The sequence below is a fragment of the Numenius arquata genome, chromosome 21, assembly GCF_964106895.1.
Source record: "Numenius arquata chromosome 21, bNumArq3.hap1.1, whole genome shotgun sequence".
Classification (NCBI taxonomy): Eukaryota; Metazoa; Chordata; class Aves; order Charadriiformes; family Scolopacidae; genus Numenius; species Numenius arquata.
The window spans coordinates 3,234,308-3,250,085 of NC_133596.1; the positions used below are offsets into that span (position 1 = coordinate 3,234,308).

Consider the following 15,778-nt stretch of genomic DNA (forward strand, 5'->3'; position numbering starts at 1 on the left):
AAAAAAAAAAAAAAAAAAAAGAATGCAAAGCTTTTATCCCCGTTGTTTATTTGACTCGGCAATAAAACCTAACAAGCTTCAGAGAACTCTCTTCACAAAATGTTCCCGAGCGCTCACTCCTACACCAGGGCACGAAGGAATAAATAATTAAATTTAACTCTACTTGTCAAACGAGCGGGATTGCGGTTGCAAATCCAGCTACGGGCATTGCACATACATGGTATTAATTTTTTTTTTTTTTGGGGGGGGTGATGGTGGGTTGTTTTTTGGGTTTTTTTTTGGGGGGGGGGGTGGCTGCTAAAGCTGAAATGTTCCCGAGAGCCTCTGCTGGGGCTTGGTGTGATTTCGGCATCTGATGTGTCGATTGGAACGATAAAAATAAGTCCCCAAAATGGTATTTAGGGCTCTGGAAGAGGGATTTTGTGGCTCATCAGTGGGAATGAGGAATGGCCGAGCGCGGCTGGGGGACGTCCCCAGAAAGGGGGGGACCCCTGAGCCCCCCGGGGTGTGGGGATGGGGCACCCTCATCTCTGCCTGTGTTTGGAGAAGGAGGAGCCCATGGGTGTTGAGAAGGGAGCACCCCGCAAGCCCCCGCCATATAGGGGACCCCATGAGCACCCTGGCACATGGGGGATCCCCAACTGTGCCTGGCAGGTGGGGAAGGGGGACCCCACAAGCCCCCCATCATATGGGGAGGGAGGACCCCATAAGCCCCCAGACCCATGGGATAGGAGGACCCCACCCATGCCCTGCATATCAGGCGAGTGGGCACCCCAAAAGAAAGGGGAGCCCCATCATTGCTGTGTATATGAAGAAGGGGGTCCCCCACAAGACCCCCAACTCTTGGGAAAGCAGACCCCAACAACGTCCCGTATATGGGGAGGGGGGACCCCCATCCCTGCCCTGTGTATGGGGAAAGGGGTCCCCGTAAGCCCCCAGGCCCATAGGAAGGGGAGCCCCCTTTGTCACCATGTACATGGGGAAGGGGGACCCCCACAAGTCCCCCGCATATTGGGAGGGGGACCCCATTCTCTGCCCTGCATGTGGGGAGGGGGGGTCCCCATAAGCCCCCAGACCCATGGGGAAGGGGTACGCCACCCATGCCCTGCACATGAAGCGAGTGGGGACCCCCACAATGCCCCTGACCCATGGAAGACCCCCAGTAGTTTCCTGCATATGGGGAAATGGGGTGGGGGGGGAGGCGATACGTCCCCTCCACGCGGGGAAGGGGGACCCCCATCCCTGCCCTCCACATGGGGACGGTGGGGCCCACCACCCGGCTGATACCACACAGCGGCGTGGCCCCTTTAAGAAGCCGGCAGGCGAGGAAGGGGGGCGTGGCCTCCCGTGACGTTTGCCCTCCCCTCCTCTTATCGCTCCTTCTCCCTTTCCTCGCGCGGCGCCGTGACGTTACGCCGCCGTCTGGCCCCGCCCCCGCCGCGCGCCTTACGCCGCCGGTGCAGCCCCGCCCCCGCGGGCCCCCCCCCCCCCCCCCCCCGCCCCGGGCCGGGCGCGATGCCGCGGGTCTACATCGGCCGCCTCAGCTACCAGGCGCGGGAGCGGGACGTGGAGCGGTTCTTCAAGGGCTACGGCAAGATCCTGGAGGTGGATCTCAAGAACGGGTGAGCGCGGCCCGGCCCGGCTCCGGGCGGCGGCCCTCGGGGGCGGGCGGGACGGGGAGCGGGCGGGGCGCCTGGGCCTCTGGGGTAACGGGGATGGGGGACGCCTGGGTTCCCATGGCAACGGGGGGGGACGACGACACACACACACGGGGCTGGGCCTCTGTGGGAAGGGGGGGGCATGACGGTTGGGTACCCCCATGGGGGGGCGGGCAGGGCGCCTGGGCCTCTGTGGTAACGGGGGGGTGGGCGGGAAACGTCTGGGTTCCCATGGCAACGGGGGGGGGGGGTGTGGACGACACACACGCCTGGGCCCCTATGGCAAGGGGGAGCCCAGGGTCCCTCGGGTGGGGGGGAAACGGCTGGGTTCCCATGGCAATGGCGGGGGGGGGGAGGCAGGATGCCTGGGCCGCTGTGGCAGGAGGGGACAGAACGGCTGGGTCCCTGCCTCAGTTATTGGGGTGCTGGGGGAGCAGGGGGGGAGGGCAGGTGACAGGGTTCCTGCCCCCCTCTGTGGGGAGTGGGTGTCCCCTGAGGAGTCCCCCAGGTCCCACTGTGCCCCAAAAAATACCCAAACCCTTGGGGAGGGGAACAGAGACCCCCTTTGGCAGGCCCTGTGGCAGCAGCGGAGGCCTGTTCTCGGAGCCCCCAGGCTGTCCCCATCCTGGGAGGGGGCATTTGGGGTCCTGCCCCCCCCCCCCAAGCCCCCTTATCCCTGCCCCATGTGCTGTTCCAGCGGCTTGAGCCCTCGCTGCACCCTGAGGGGCCGGATCCTGCCTCCCCCCCCCCCCCCCCCCCCCCCCCCCCCCCAGGGCTCAGCCAAGCCATTCCAGGGTGGCTTTTTTTTCAGGAGAAAACAAATTGGTATTTTTTGGTGGGTTTTTCCCCCCAGCACTTAAAGCTTCATGAATATTTGCATCTTTTTCCAAGAAACCCACCCTGAAGTCTTGCTTAGGAAGACTGCAATATGGATTTTACCGTTGTTAGCCAGGACAGCCAATTACTATTTTTGTTTTAGAGGTTGAGATGAGGAATCTCTTGTAAAAGTTAGTCCTTGAGCATGAAAAAAAAAAAAAAAAAAAGAAGTCTCGTTAAGTTTAAAGACTGGTTGTACTGGTAGGGTGGCCATATAATGGGGTTAGAAGATGAATAAAAGCCGTTATTAAAACAAACGAGTGTGCACGTGTCAGTGTTTTCACCAGCACAGCGTCAGGTGATGCTGAAGATTGCCCAGACCTGAAATATTTGAGTGCTCTGTTTTCCAGTCCCATTGTGTATCCTTCAAAATGTTGGTTTGTTGGGGTTTTTTTTTGGGGGGGGGGCGGTTTTCCTGTTGCTGTTCAGAGCCTCCAAATTAAATATTTCTGGTTCATAGACAGATGTTGGAAGAAATGCTGAACTTTCTTGGCAGCTGTAGAGTTCCCGGGTTACGTGGCTGATACGTTACGTGGACGTATCTCTCTTCTTGCTTTATTGAAAAATATCTCCCAAGGCCTGTCCCTACGATCAGAAATGGGCTTGGGGTGGGGGGTGGCGCAGGTGCAGGAGCCAAATTACGGGGGTGCCTGAGCCACCCAAACTTTGGCGTTTGAAGCATGAAGAGTAACAGGTAGAGGGGGGAGGAGGGCACAGGGTTTAACATTCAGGTCTCTTTATGCCTTACGTTTTGTTCCAGAGCTAAAGGCGTTTTCGCAACTTCACTTGGGGGAGACAGAGTTCAAAAGTTGCGGATATAACGGGGGAAAAAATCCGGGAAATTTACATTAAACTGGAGTTGTCCTTCACCTTGCTGTTTGCCGCTTCGGCTGCGGGTTGGAGAGAGCTCAGTCTGTATTTCTGGGGTTAACTCCACAATTTAATTCCTTTTTCCAGTTGCGTGTTCTGAAGTTCTTTTAACAGGCTGCTGGGTTTTGTAGTTAAATTCCAGTTTTGATAAAAAATTTGCTGGACGTGCCAGATTTTGTGTCTCTTGACTCGGGACGGCTTCATGCTGCGCTTTTGCTGGGCTACTCAGCGATTTGCTTCGTTCCCTCTCCCATCCTTTCTCCGCCGCTTATTTTTAGCAGCGCTTGGCAAACGATTAAGAATCACCGCCCGGTGTTTGACTGGTGAGATTCTTTCCCTTTCTTCTGGAAAGGTGCGGGCTGCCTGGGGCGCTCGGCCGGCGGGAGAGGAGCCGCTCGGCGTCTGAGCAGTTGAGCTGAAATGCTCGAGCGAGAGGATGAAACCGCAACGTGATACAGCCGAGGCCGAAAAGCTTCGCCGGGTCTCGCTCGCTGCTAATTGTAACTTAAGCTTGCAATTCAAAGGCTTTATAGCGATGCTTACCTGAGAAAAGAATGGGGGAAATAAAAATCCACTTTCTGTAGCGTTCTCTGTTCCAAGTTGGGATTTTTAATTGTATGCTCATAGTTTTCATATTCTTTTTTTTTCCTGCTCAGAAGTGCTTTGGGCACCGGAGCTGTTCCTGGCAGGAGTGTAGGTACTAAGTGACCAGAAAATTGGACTTTTCAGCCTGCTTTTTTTATCTGGCTAAAAGCTAGCTGTAATACCTCGAAGAGCTGCCAGCTTTCATTGGTTTCCCCATCAATCTGCAATCCCACTAGGCCAAAAAATAGCTGTATTTACCTGCCCTCCCTCAGCCTGGCCGGCTTTGCCGAATTCACGGCTTCATCCTTAAAAAATAGCTGCGAACAGAGGGATGTAACTTCTCCAGTGGACTGAGGAGCGCGGATCAAAAATGAAAGCTTCAAACTTTGGTTCTTTCATCTAGCTGGGTTTAAAAATCTCTTATTTGTTACCCAAAGACAAGTGATTTGATTTCCTTGCACCCTCCCCACCAAAATATTTAATGCCCATTAACTTCAATTAGAGCAATTGCTATTAAAAAATAATCAAGTTGGTGTCACAGCATAACGACACCCGGTACACCCGTGTGATGGTAAGGTGACCGTCTAAGGAATTGGGTTTTAATTCCAGTGGATTTGTGGATTATTTTTTTTTTTCCTTTGCTAATAGAAGTGTGAATAAGGTGAGATTTTAATTTCTTTTTACTTTCAGGTGCTCAGTGGTGCTAGAAGACCAGAGGTTCTCAGTGATGTTTGTCATCAGTGCAGAAACTTAAAAGAATCGCTACCACATCGTAAATTAAATAGTTTAAGTATTGAAAATTCAGGTATTTTCTAAGGTTGTAACTTCAGCGACTCATTTAAATGAGTGTTTTGCTTCCAGCGGCCGGAAGATGCTTTTCCTTGATAAGGTGCAGACGTTCCCCTGCCCAGCTACGGGGCGGGCGAGCATGGACCTCCAGCAAGCTCCTATAAGTTAACTTTCAGGAGTGCTTTTTTAGGGCTGGACACGTCACATTCTTTATTCCAAAGGAAGCTGAAGCCAGGAATCAGTTTTCCATGCATTTTCTGCTCGTGTCCATGCATTGCCTCAACCTCGCTCGTCCAGGGGTGTTGGAGGAGCGATGAGGGGCAACGAGCTCGTTCTGAGCACATCTGTCCATGGGAAGCGATTGTGTCGTTTGAAATTCAGAAAGGTGCCGGATCATCGACTGAATTAGTGGAGAGGAGAGCGGGATGAGGGTTGAGCAGGTCGAACCTGCTGAATGGGCCGTGCTCTGGTGGATGCTGCCCCTCTAAACCTCATGGATTTCAACCCAGTGTTGGCCAAGGGCAGGGACAGCAGCTTTGAGGTTCTTCACGGCCCGTGGGACTCATTCTTTTGGGCTCCACCACATCTCCAGCACCAGCCCTTGATGATAGTGGGAGAAAATTGTCACCTGGGGAACATAGAGGTGGGCTTCATGCTGGTCCTGGTGGTCCAGGGTGGAGAGGGGGGTGCAGAGCCAGCAAGCTTCCAAAGCTAAGGAGGAGAAAGATGAGTCCCTGCCTTTTATTTCAGGTATTACGCAATTTTAGAAAAATCACATTTTTCCTTTCACTGTGGATTTAATAAACAAAAAACCCCACCTCGTAGGAGGCTCCGTCTGTTGGAATTGCTTGGGATAAGGACATATTCCTGTAGCTTTTTCCCTTTTTTGATACATGAGCAGAAAATGGTGTAGCTTCGCATTAGCTGAAGTAAATTGCATTGACATTTTTAGTAAGTAGTTTTATGCCACATATGAAGTAGTAATAGTAGACATTTTAAAGAAGATTTACTTGCGCTGCTGTCACAGAACAGCAGGTTCAGATTGCTGTAGTTAAGGCTGTGTCAGCAGTTGTGGCTTTCCGTAGTGTAAAACTGCTCCTGAAGGGTTTTGATTCATGTTTTTAGATCATGCGGTGCAATATTATACGTATTTAATGGGTGGATCGGTATTACTTCCATTTATGAGTGATGCAGGGTATGATTTTTAGTATTCTTTAAAAGCAAGTCGTGTCACGGCGTGTACAAGCTTGCTGGTCTGTCTTAAAGAGGGAAATTAGAAGTTTCTTCATGTAACTTTTGCTTTTTCCTTTTCCATCAGAGTAGTATCTTATTCTAGGGCTGAATATCTTATGCATGCTTGGGCCAGACCAAGTTCTCTCGATGTTGGACCTTCTCGGGAGCTTTTTGGGGTGAATTCGCATGGGAGGCCAAGTGGAGGAACTGATGCTGGACGGCGAGGAGCTGCCTGTGTCCGTGTGTGATATGGGAAGAATAATGAGGCCCCACCTTGAGGGCTGGGTCCAGTTTTGGGCCCCTTCCCACAAAAAAGACACTGAGGGGCTGGAGTGGGTCCAGAGAAGGGCAACGGAGCTGGTGAGGGGTCTGGAGAACAAGTCTCATGAGGAGAGGCTGAGGGAGCTGGGGGTGTTCAGCCTGGAGAAAAGGAGGCTGAGGGGAGACCTTCTCGCTCTCTCCAACTCCCTGAAAGGAGGGTGTAGCCAGGGGGGGTCGGTCTCTTCTCCCAAGGAACAGGCGATGGGACAAGAGGAAACGGCCTCAAGTTGCACCAGGGGAGGTTCAGATTGGAGATTAGGGAAAGTTTTTACCCTGAAAGGGTTCTTAAGCCTTGGAATGGGCTGCCCAGGGAAGGGGTTGAGGCACCATCCCTGGAGGTATTTAAAAGCCGGGTTGACATAGCGCTTAGAGACATGGTTTAGTGATGGGTTTTATCAGACTTAGGTTGATGGTTGGACTAGATGATCTGAAAGGTCCCTTCCAACCTGGACAATTCGATGATTCTGTGACTGTGCTCTGATGGAATTCACATATTCCTCCGTTATTCTGGCTTCAAATGTCTTGTGCGTTTATTTATTCTCCTGAAAGTGGTGGTGCACACCAGGCACTTCACCTTGTGAGTAATTGCTTTTAGGGTGAGATCTCATTTAAAGGTCTGAGCTCGCTTGCTCTATTTTTGGAATTGAAGGGAAGAAAGTTGCCATTTGAATGGTTTTATAATGACTGTGATTGTTTCAGTTGTTATAAATCAATCGCGCTTGTTTCTTCCATGAAACTACAGCACTTGCATGAGAAAGCAGCTTCCTTATTTGTGGGGTTTGGAGTCATTTTTAAGTATTTGGTTAATAGATATTAATACACAGCAAAACTGTGGCTGCTGGTGGTACCGTGGTTGGGGGAGGTCACTACTTAAGCTTAAATTACTTAAAACTTAAAAATGAAGCGACCTAAAAGAGGAGGCCAGCGTTTGTGTATCAGGGGTTTGTTTTTCTGGATTATTTGAAACACCAGCGCTCGCAATGATTTCCCTCTTGGCTTGCTAAAACCCAAATTTCGGATTATGAGTTTGCCTTCAGCAGCCAGGGATGCTCCCAGCTGTGTGGGGGCTGCAGTGTTGTGGCTGTTCCTGGGGGGCTCTGGAGCCTGGATCTGGGCTTGGTGGGTGACTGAAGGAGGAGTGATTTTAGCTCGAATTCAGTTCAGGTAGATTCTGATCTCTGATAAACAGCCCTCGGATGCTTTTTGTCCTCTTCCCTGCCCCGTTGGGATAATGAGCATCTACACAATGTTGGCTTTTAAAGAGAATCACAGAATGGTTTGGGTTGGAAGGGACGGGACATTAAGGATCATCTCATTCCCACCCCCTGCCCTGGGCAGGGACACCTCCCACCACACCAGCTTGCTCCAAGCCCCCTCCAACCTGGCCTTGAACCCCCCCAGGGATGGGGCAGCCACAGCTTCTCGGGGCAACCTGGACCAGGCTCTCACCACCCTCACAGCGAAGAAGTTCTTCCCCACATCTCATCTCCATCTCCCCTCTTTCAGTGTCAAACCCTTCCCCCTCCTCCTATCACAACGTGCCCTCGTGAAAGTAGATGGATGTAGATGAAAGTAGACTCTTGCCAGGATGGAAATTGGTGGCTTGAGTTTTGCGTCGGTGCTGCTGTGAGTTTGCTCTGCAGCCGTAAGCAAGTCACCGGCTCGTCCCTGAGCACCAGCTGTAAGAAAGTATTTAAAAACCCCGTGCTCGCTCTTTGGGGATCTGTAGCCAGCGGGGATCAGGCACTCGTGGCAGCCTGATGTTGGCACCGATGTCTGTGGCACCCCTGAAGACTCTTCGTTTGCCCAGGAAACTTGTTCCTTGTTTTTGTTGCTGCAGTTTCTTAAGTCCCTTGATAAGGTTTGGACTCGCCATGCTCTCTTCAAGGCTTGGATATTGGAAATATTGTGGGCATAAAAGACTTTCTCAGCAGTATATGGGAGGCCGTGAGTACCTCAGCGAGTGGAAGGTCTGTCCTCTTTCATGAGTATGTTCATTTTCCTACTCAAACCATCAGTATAGTCCACAGTCAAGAGTGAAATTCATAGATTCGTAGATTCATAGATTGGTCCAGGCCAGAAGGGACCTCCAAAGGTCATCTAGTCCGACCTCCCCGCAGTCAGCAGGGACACCCCCAACTAGACCAGGTTGCCCAGGGCCTCGTCGAGCTTCACCTTGAATAACTCAAGGGAAGGGGCCTCAACCACCTCCGTGGGCAACCTGTTCCAGTGTTCCACCACCCTCAGAGTAAAGAACTTTTTCCTAATATCCAATCTAAATCTCCCCTTCTCCAACTTAAAGCCATTGCCCCTCATCCTGTCACTGCAGCCTTTGGAAACAGACCCTCCCCAGCCTTCCTGTAGCCCCCCTCAGGGACTGGGAGGCCGCTATGAGGTCTCCCCGGAGCCTCCTCTTCTCCAGGCTGAACAACCCCAGCTCCCTCAGCCTGTCCTCGTAGCAGAGGTGCTCCAACCCCCTGATCATTTTGGTGGCCCTCCTCTGGACCCGCTCCATCAGGTCCATGTCCTCTCTATATTGAGGGCTCCAGACCTGCACACAGTGCTCCAGGTGAGGTCTCACCAGAGCAGAGCAAAGTGGCAGAATCACCTCTCTGGATCTGCTGGCAACACTTCTTTTGACGGAGCCCAGGATGTGGTTGGCCTTCTGGGCTGCGAGTGCACATTGCCTGCTCATGTCCAGCTTCTCCTCCATCAGCACCCCCAAGTCCCTTTCCTCAGGGCTGCTTTCTAACACCTCATCCCCCAGGCTGGATTTATACCGAGGATTGTTTCTTCCCAGGTGCAGGACCCTGCACTTGCTTTTGTTGAACCTCATGAGGTTCATCTGGGCCCACCTCTCCAGCCTGTCCAGGTTCCTCTGAATGACATCCCGTCCCTCTGGTGTATCGACACCACCACACAGCTTGGGGTCATCTGCAAACAAAATCCATTTTCCTGACCTGCCTTTGTATTTTATTTCTTGTTGAAGCTTCGTGCAGGGTGTACAAACCAGTTGTGTTTAGAGATGAACAAATACTTCCATTTGAAGTGTGGGAATTAAGGTAACTTCCTAATAGAGCCGGGAATGAACCCAGGAATCTTCAAAAATCAGGGTAAATCCTAATCCATGGAAGGTCTGTCAAATGCAATGTCAGCCTCGCTGCTGTTGAGCAAATTTATTGAATTATTTATTGTATGGTGCAGAATAGCACCATATTTAGTGGGTCTGTGGGGTTAGCGCTCATGACCTTGAACCCTTAGGTGGCCTTCAGGAGGTTGCAACTGATGTTCTTCAAGAGGACACGCTCTTTGGGCTCCACAGAAACCCGCTGTGAGATGTTTTTGAGCACAGATACCTCGGGTTCAGTTCTTTCCGAGTGATTCTTTTCCTCTCCCTCTCTCCAGGTACGGCTTTGTGGAGTTTGATGACCTGCGAGATGCGGACGATGCCGTTTATGAGCTCAATGGCAAAGATCTCTGTGGAGAGAGAGTGATCGTTGAGCACGCCAGAGGCCCACGGCGCGACAGCAGTTACGGTTCTGGACGCAGTAAGCACTAACATGCATTTGTATCCCTGACTTATTTTAAATAAAACATTTTTTGCTCTTTTTTTTTTTTTTTAAAGTAAAAAGTAAAAAAAGTTGTGAATAGTGTTCTGTAACTGTAAATGTAACTGTTGACCTGAATATTTATTAACTTGTTTGTTGTATTAAACTATTTTAATTGATAAATTAATAAACACAGTTTCTTGTACCATTTTTATTACTATTATCGTTTCGTTTAACTATTTGAATGGTTTATTTGCGATGTGATGTTTAACATAGACTTAACAAAGACCTCAATGTTTTAATTGAAAGAGTCCTTTGAGGCTAAGATGACTGCCCGTTCCATTTGCTGACCCGGGGTTACCTTTCCATGAGTGGCTCTTTGACCTTTGTGGCCCTTGGCTGACCCCAAAAAAAAAAGGAAGCCATGTGACGACCGCAACCTTTTCCTATTAGACCTGGGTGGTGAGGACCCCAAGGGTTAGAGAGAGATGAGATTAATCTGAAATAGGTGCCTGAAAAGCTTTATTCATGTCAGATATTCAGAAAACCTTTAAGCAATGTAAGTAACATTAGTAAACTGCCTTAATTCGCTTTCTTCTTGCAAACTCTTTTTAAAAATAACGTAAATTTAATTGCATGTCGAATTCTAGCGTAATTATAATTATGTGCCTTGTTTTAATTATGTGCTTGTAGTAATTTTTTTATTATTTTTTTTTTTAATGCTTTGGCTATTTGTAACATTTTATCTGAGGGGGATCTAATTTCGACCAGCGGGTGGGTGGATTTTTTTAACGTCTCTGGGATCGTACGGGGCAGGAGAGTGTTGGTGGGGGCTGTAGAGAGAGCGCTCCATTTCCCTGGTTGAAGTACTGCTGTCTGCTTGTCACCTCCTAAAGGTGGATATGGTTATAGAAGAAGCGGAAGAGATAAGTACGGTCCTCCCACCCGTACAGAATACAGATTGATTGTGGAAAATTTGTCAAGCCGCTGCAGTTGGCAAGATCTTAAGGTATGGGGCCCCTTTCCTTACCCTCTCTCTAGTAAAGAGCATAAAGGGTAAAAAAATGAGCTTTCCAACAAGGAAAAGTGGTATAGACCTGTGTTCTTGACTCCAAATTGTTAATAAATCTGTGTGCTCCTATGCATACAAGTAACTTTTGGAAACAATGCACTCATTAACTAAATATGGAAGAGTATTTGCATATAAGAAATCATTAATGCCACTTTAGGGGTTGCACCTGCAGGTTTGGTGTCGCAGGACAGTAGGAAAATAACTTTTTTTTTCTTAACGCAAGCCAACGTCACGTAGAGGTGTGTCTTATCTCATCTTAAACCTTGTCAAAACAGACTTTAATCATCAGCGGTAGGATTCACTAGAGATGGAGGAGTTCACCCTTGTCGCTTTGGATTTAACTCATCAACTCGTAAGGCGTTGGAGCTGCTTGGAAACGATAGCATCCTTCTCACACAGTCTCTGTGGAGAATTTCCACCATGTAAAGGTGTTTTAAGGAGAGTTTCAGGGAAAGGATGCCTCCAGAATGAGCAATCGTGCAAAAACTCTGCCAAAAGCTAGTATTTTCTCAAAGTGCAAAGGAATGGAAGGTGATTCTGGGCGGTGGAAGCGCTGGGTAACACCGTGGAGCCCCCAGTACCTCCCAGTATCTTCATGCTGGAGGTGAAATGTTGACTCCTGATTTTCTTCGTCGTGGCTGGGGGGGCAGGACAGGGAGCAGAAGGTCACTGGTAGCTGCAAAAAGGTAGTGTTTTCCTTATCAAACTTAGCAGCGATGGTTAAAAGCACTTGTTCTTACAGGAACGCTGTCTTTTATGGTTCTCTTTTAAGGATGTGTAAAATTTGTTCTAAGCAAACTTTGCCGTAGTAGAAACTGGTCTGTAATTGAATGTGTAACACTAGCTCAGGTACGTACTGGGACTCTTCAGATGTCTTCTGTTGTTAACGCTTCACCCCATCAATAGCTTGTCTTTGCTTCTGGTATTAAAAATTGTGAGTAGAGCATGGCATGATTAATCCTCTAGTTGGATGCGTTGGTTTTTTTTTTTGGGGGGGGGAATAGCTTTCATTTCAGGGTAGTTAAGGTGGGAGTAGCTGGGTTGAAACTGGAACTGGAGTCGTGTGCCCCGTTCCCATTGCACCCACAGCAGCTGAAAGGTGGCCCTGGCTGGGGGCTTGCTGGAAGCAGGGCAGAGTGGCCCTCCCTGATCCACAGAGGTGTTCAGGAGCTGAAACGGAGAAGCCAGGGAGCATGAAGTGGGGAAAGGAATCGAGCTTTTACTTGTCCGGGCGGATTTCTTCCAGCAGAATGAGATCTGTTACCCAGGTGGAGGATGAAGGGAAGTTTGCTTGCTTGTGCTCTTCTTGCCTCTTCATAATCAACCTTAAATTTATCCCCTTTCCCAAGTTAATTTGTGAATATGGGTTAGAGAGCAAGCTTTTTATTTCTTTAATTGCTTTTGTAATTTGAAACTTACCATAGAGCGTATTTGGTATTAGACGTGACATGGGAGACTTAAAATGATCGTTTGGCTCAAAACTCTCAGCACCCCCTTGGTTCTAATCACGCAAACTCTCTGAAATGGCAGTGTGTTCTTTGGCTAACTGAGAAACCCTGGCGTTAGCCCCGCGACTGCTGTTTGGTTAAAACCCTGGCTGACGTCCCTGTGGCCAGAAGAGGCCAAGGGAGCGTCGTTGCGGAGATGAGCAGGGTCAGGCTGGAAGCCTGGCTCTGGATTTGAGGCAATGGTTATTCTGTCCTCTCCCTCTAGGATTATATGCGTCAGGCAGGGGAGGTGACATATGCAGATGCACACAAAGGAAGGAAAAATGAAGGTGTCATTGAGTTCAAATCCTATTCTGACATGAAAAGAGCCCTTGAAAAGCTGGACGGGACAGAAGTAAATGGCAGAAAGATTAGATTAGTGGAAGACAGACCTGGATCAAGACGGCGCCGCTCTTACTCCAGAAGCCGAAGCCATTCGAGGTATGTTTCTATAATGCAGCTCAGACTGAACCTAGCCGCGATTACATGAATATACAGCAGGTTCCAAAACACCTTGGGAAGGGTTGAGAGTTCTCAATAAATCGAGCTTTTGAGAATTTATTAGTTACCTGAAAGTAACCAAGGGAAATGAGACTTCTCCCTTGGTGGAGGTGTGTATGTGGGAGCTGAACACCGGACCATGCTGCTGTTCTATTAGAGGTGTTATTAGAGGTGTCTCCCTTGGTGGGGGTGTGTTATGTGGGAGCTGAACACCGGACCATGCTGCTGTTCTTTCCCAACCCCATGGAGCCCGTGGTCCGTTCTGTCTCGCAGGAGAAGCCGCCAGGCAGGTGGAGCTGCTCACACAGAGTGAAACAGAAGGTGCTTTAACACTTTGGCTCTGAACGCCGTGTTCTGCTCTACCCACCAGGACTAACAGTTCTTTCCCAGCTTGGAAACTCCCACCCATTCCCTGTTTCTTAGAGATACGCTGCTTTTGTTGTGTGATGGAGCGAACTGCTCCAGCACACAGCACCAAGCGTTTTCCCCTTCCCTTTCTGGGGCAGAACTTCTCGTTGCAAGAAAAGTCAGGCAAAACTCTACTGTTGGCAGAACAGCTTGCTGATGAAATCAAAGCCTGAAGTCAAAGCTTTGTCCTAGTGTCTCACTGAATTCCCGCTCTGACTCGATTGGGAAAGGGATTCTCCCTTCCTTGTCTTAAATAAGGCTGCGTATTTCCTTCCGGATTAGGACCCTGCTCACCTCCAGACACGGCAGCAGAGGATGAGCTGTGGGAGAAAGGTTCTGTTTGTAACTTTACTGTGTAACGTTCTCGCCGTTCAGCTACTTGAAAGGTGCTTTAATACTATGGGGTTTTGCCCGCAGGGGACCACGAGCTCTTCCTGGGCACGTGCTGACATTAACCCGGTTGATTTTGTTCCAGGTCTCGCTCTCGAAGCAGACATTCTCATAAGAGCAGGAGCCGCAGTGCCAGTAGTAGTCGCTCCAAGAGTAGATCAAGATCCAGGTATGTCTTTGTGGTGGAAGAAATGGGGGCTTATCCACTTAAATGAGAAGCATCATCCTAAATTTGCAGTCGGAACGCTTTGTTTTTCTTTTCCCTGCTGTATTGTGCACACTATTTAAGCCCGAGTCAACCGCACTAAAGTGGAGCTGTCTGTTGCCCTTGCGCTTCCAGGTCTGTGTCCCGTTCCAGAAGCAAGAGCCGTAGTCGAAGCAAGAGCCGTAGCAGAGGCCAAAAAGAGAAAAGCAGGACTCCAAGTAAAGAGGATAAAAGTAGGAGCCGCAGCAGGAGCGCAGAGAAATCCCGGAACAAAAGTAAAGATAAATCTGAGGGCGCTCTCCATAACAGCGATGAGAAAACAAAGAGCAGGAGCCGCAGCAAGGAAAAGAGTAGGAGCAGGAGCGGGAGTAAGGACAGGGGGGAGACGAGGGAGAGCGTGAGGAGCCGGAGCAAGGAGAAGAGTAGAAGCAAAGACAGGGAGAAGAGCATTAGCAAGGCCAGAAGCAGGAGCAAGAGCAGGGATGAGAGCAGGAGCAGGAGCCGCAGTAAGGATAAAAGGAAAAGTAGGAAGAGGAGCAGGGATGACAGCAGAAGTAGAAGCAGGAGCCGCAGCAAGAGCGAGAAAAGCAAGAGGCGCAGCAAGCGAGACAGCAAAGCGAGTAGCAAGAAGAAAAGGAAGGACAGCCGCGAGCGGTCCAGGTCAGCCTCCAAAGACAAGGAGCACCTAAAATCAGATTCGGATAGAAAAGAGGCAAAAGGGGAGGGTGAGGACGCAGCTGCGCGTCGGGCGTCTCGCTCCAGGTCGAGGTCGATTTCCAAGACAAAACCAAACGTCAAATCAGATTCTCGTTCCAGGTCTCAGTCTGTTTCGAAGCCCGGGTCCCGGTCCAAGTCTAGGTCTAGGTCTGCCTCTAGGTCACGCTCCCGATCACGGTCAAGGTCTCGCTCCAGGTCCTAACCTTGCCGTGACCGCGCTCGGAACAGCCCCAACAGTCTTTTGTACATGTTTAGTAGTTGTAGCACAAGTGGTTGAAGTAGAAAACATGTCGATGCTGTATATTTTTAACAACCCCGATGGTATGTCCGTCCTCGTCGTGAGCTGCCGTGCTCCCTCCCTGCAACGTTCTCTGGTGCAAGGCCGGTCCGCTCATTTTCTACCCTACAGAAAGGTGCTCTTTAAATATAACTCTTCCTGGAGCACCAAAATTGCCCTGTTTTCCAGGCAGAGCCTCGCAGAGAAGGAGCACTGCCCCTTGGTGGGTGGGTGAGGTTGCAGTGGTGTGACTGGTAGGTAGGTACGACGGCTTCAGCAGCCTTTGCCCTTGAACTGATGCCCTTCGATGTACGCCGTGTAGTGGAAGTGCTAAGTCTTAAGTTTCATACTACTTTGGTTTCCTATTTTTTTGGACTTACAAAGTTGTGAATAGCACAGGCAAAAGGAAAACAAAAAACATAAATAGGTACTTGCAGTAATCCATAGGGAAAAGAAGTATAGTTCCATATTCTGGTATTGTGACAATATCCTTGTTTTATATTAAATTTTTTTATTTTATTTTTTTTTTTCCCCCTGTCTTGCAAAGTACAGTGACTCCTGTTTCCATGAAATTTGAATAAAGACTATTTTTGCTTGATGACATTTGGCGGTGGTTCCATGAAATCGTGTCGTGGCTGTCGCTGGTTTATATCGGGCGGTGGAATTTGCGGGGGAGTCACCGGCAGGGAACGGGCTCTTGGTTTAGAAAAGCCACTTAATTGTAAATGGAATCACGACGCTCGGGATACAATCCAGTTAAAATAACTCGTGTCTCTAGAAAGGCTTACTGTGTTTTTTTGGAGCTTTAACGTTGCGATAAGGAGAAGACGACAGGAAAACC

General features: G+C 49.6%; 1 protein-coding gene across 3 annotated transcripts; it reads left to right on the top strand.

Annotated features, from left to right (window-relative positions):
• The first annotated feature begins 1,515 nt into the window (after positions 1-1,515).
• SRSF4 (serine and arginine rich splicing factor 4) lies at positions 1,516-15,537 on the top strand. 3 transcript variants are annotated; one of them, XM_074161945.1, is made up of 7 exons: positions 1,516-1,622; positions 9,738-9,880; positions 10,777-10,889; positions 12,666-12,880; positions 13,824-13,907; positions 14,079-14,340; positions 14,401-15,531. In XM_074161945.1, the coding sequence occupies exons 1-7, from the start codon at positions 1,516-1,518 to the stop codon at positions 14,860-14,862; spliced, it is 1,386 nt and encodes a 461-aa protein (XP_074018046.1). In that variant the 3' UTR covers positions 14,863-15,531. The 3 variants fall into 3 exon arrangements, with proteins under 3 accessions (XP_074018046.1, XP_074018045.1, XP_074018047.1); XM_074161944.1 differs by having other exon boundaries at positions 14,079-15,537; XM_074161946.1 differs by lacking the exons at positions 13,824-13,907; positions 14,079-14,340 and having other exon boundaries at positions 14,346-15,531.
• Positions 15,538-15,778: the final 241 nt, after the last annotated feature.

Excerpts from the sequence above, each read along its gene's own strand:
- SRSF4 (XM_074161944.1), top strand. The coding sequence starts at position 1,516 with ATGCCGCGGGTCTACATCGGCCGCCTCAGCTACCAGGCGCGGGAGCGG. Across the intron at positions 1,623-9,737 it reads GAGGTGGATCTCAAGAACGG|GTACGGCTTTGTGGAGTTTG; the intron begins GTGAGCGCGGCC and ends CCCTCTCTCCAG. Across the intron at positions 10,890-12,665 it reads GCAGTTGGCAAGATCTTAAG|GATTATATGCGTCAGGCAGG; the intron begins GTATGGGGCCCC and ends CTCTCCCTCTAG.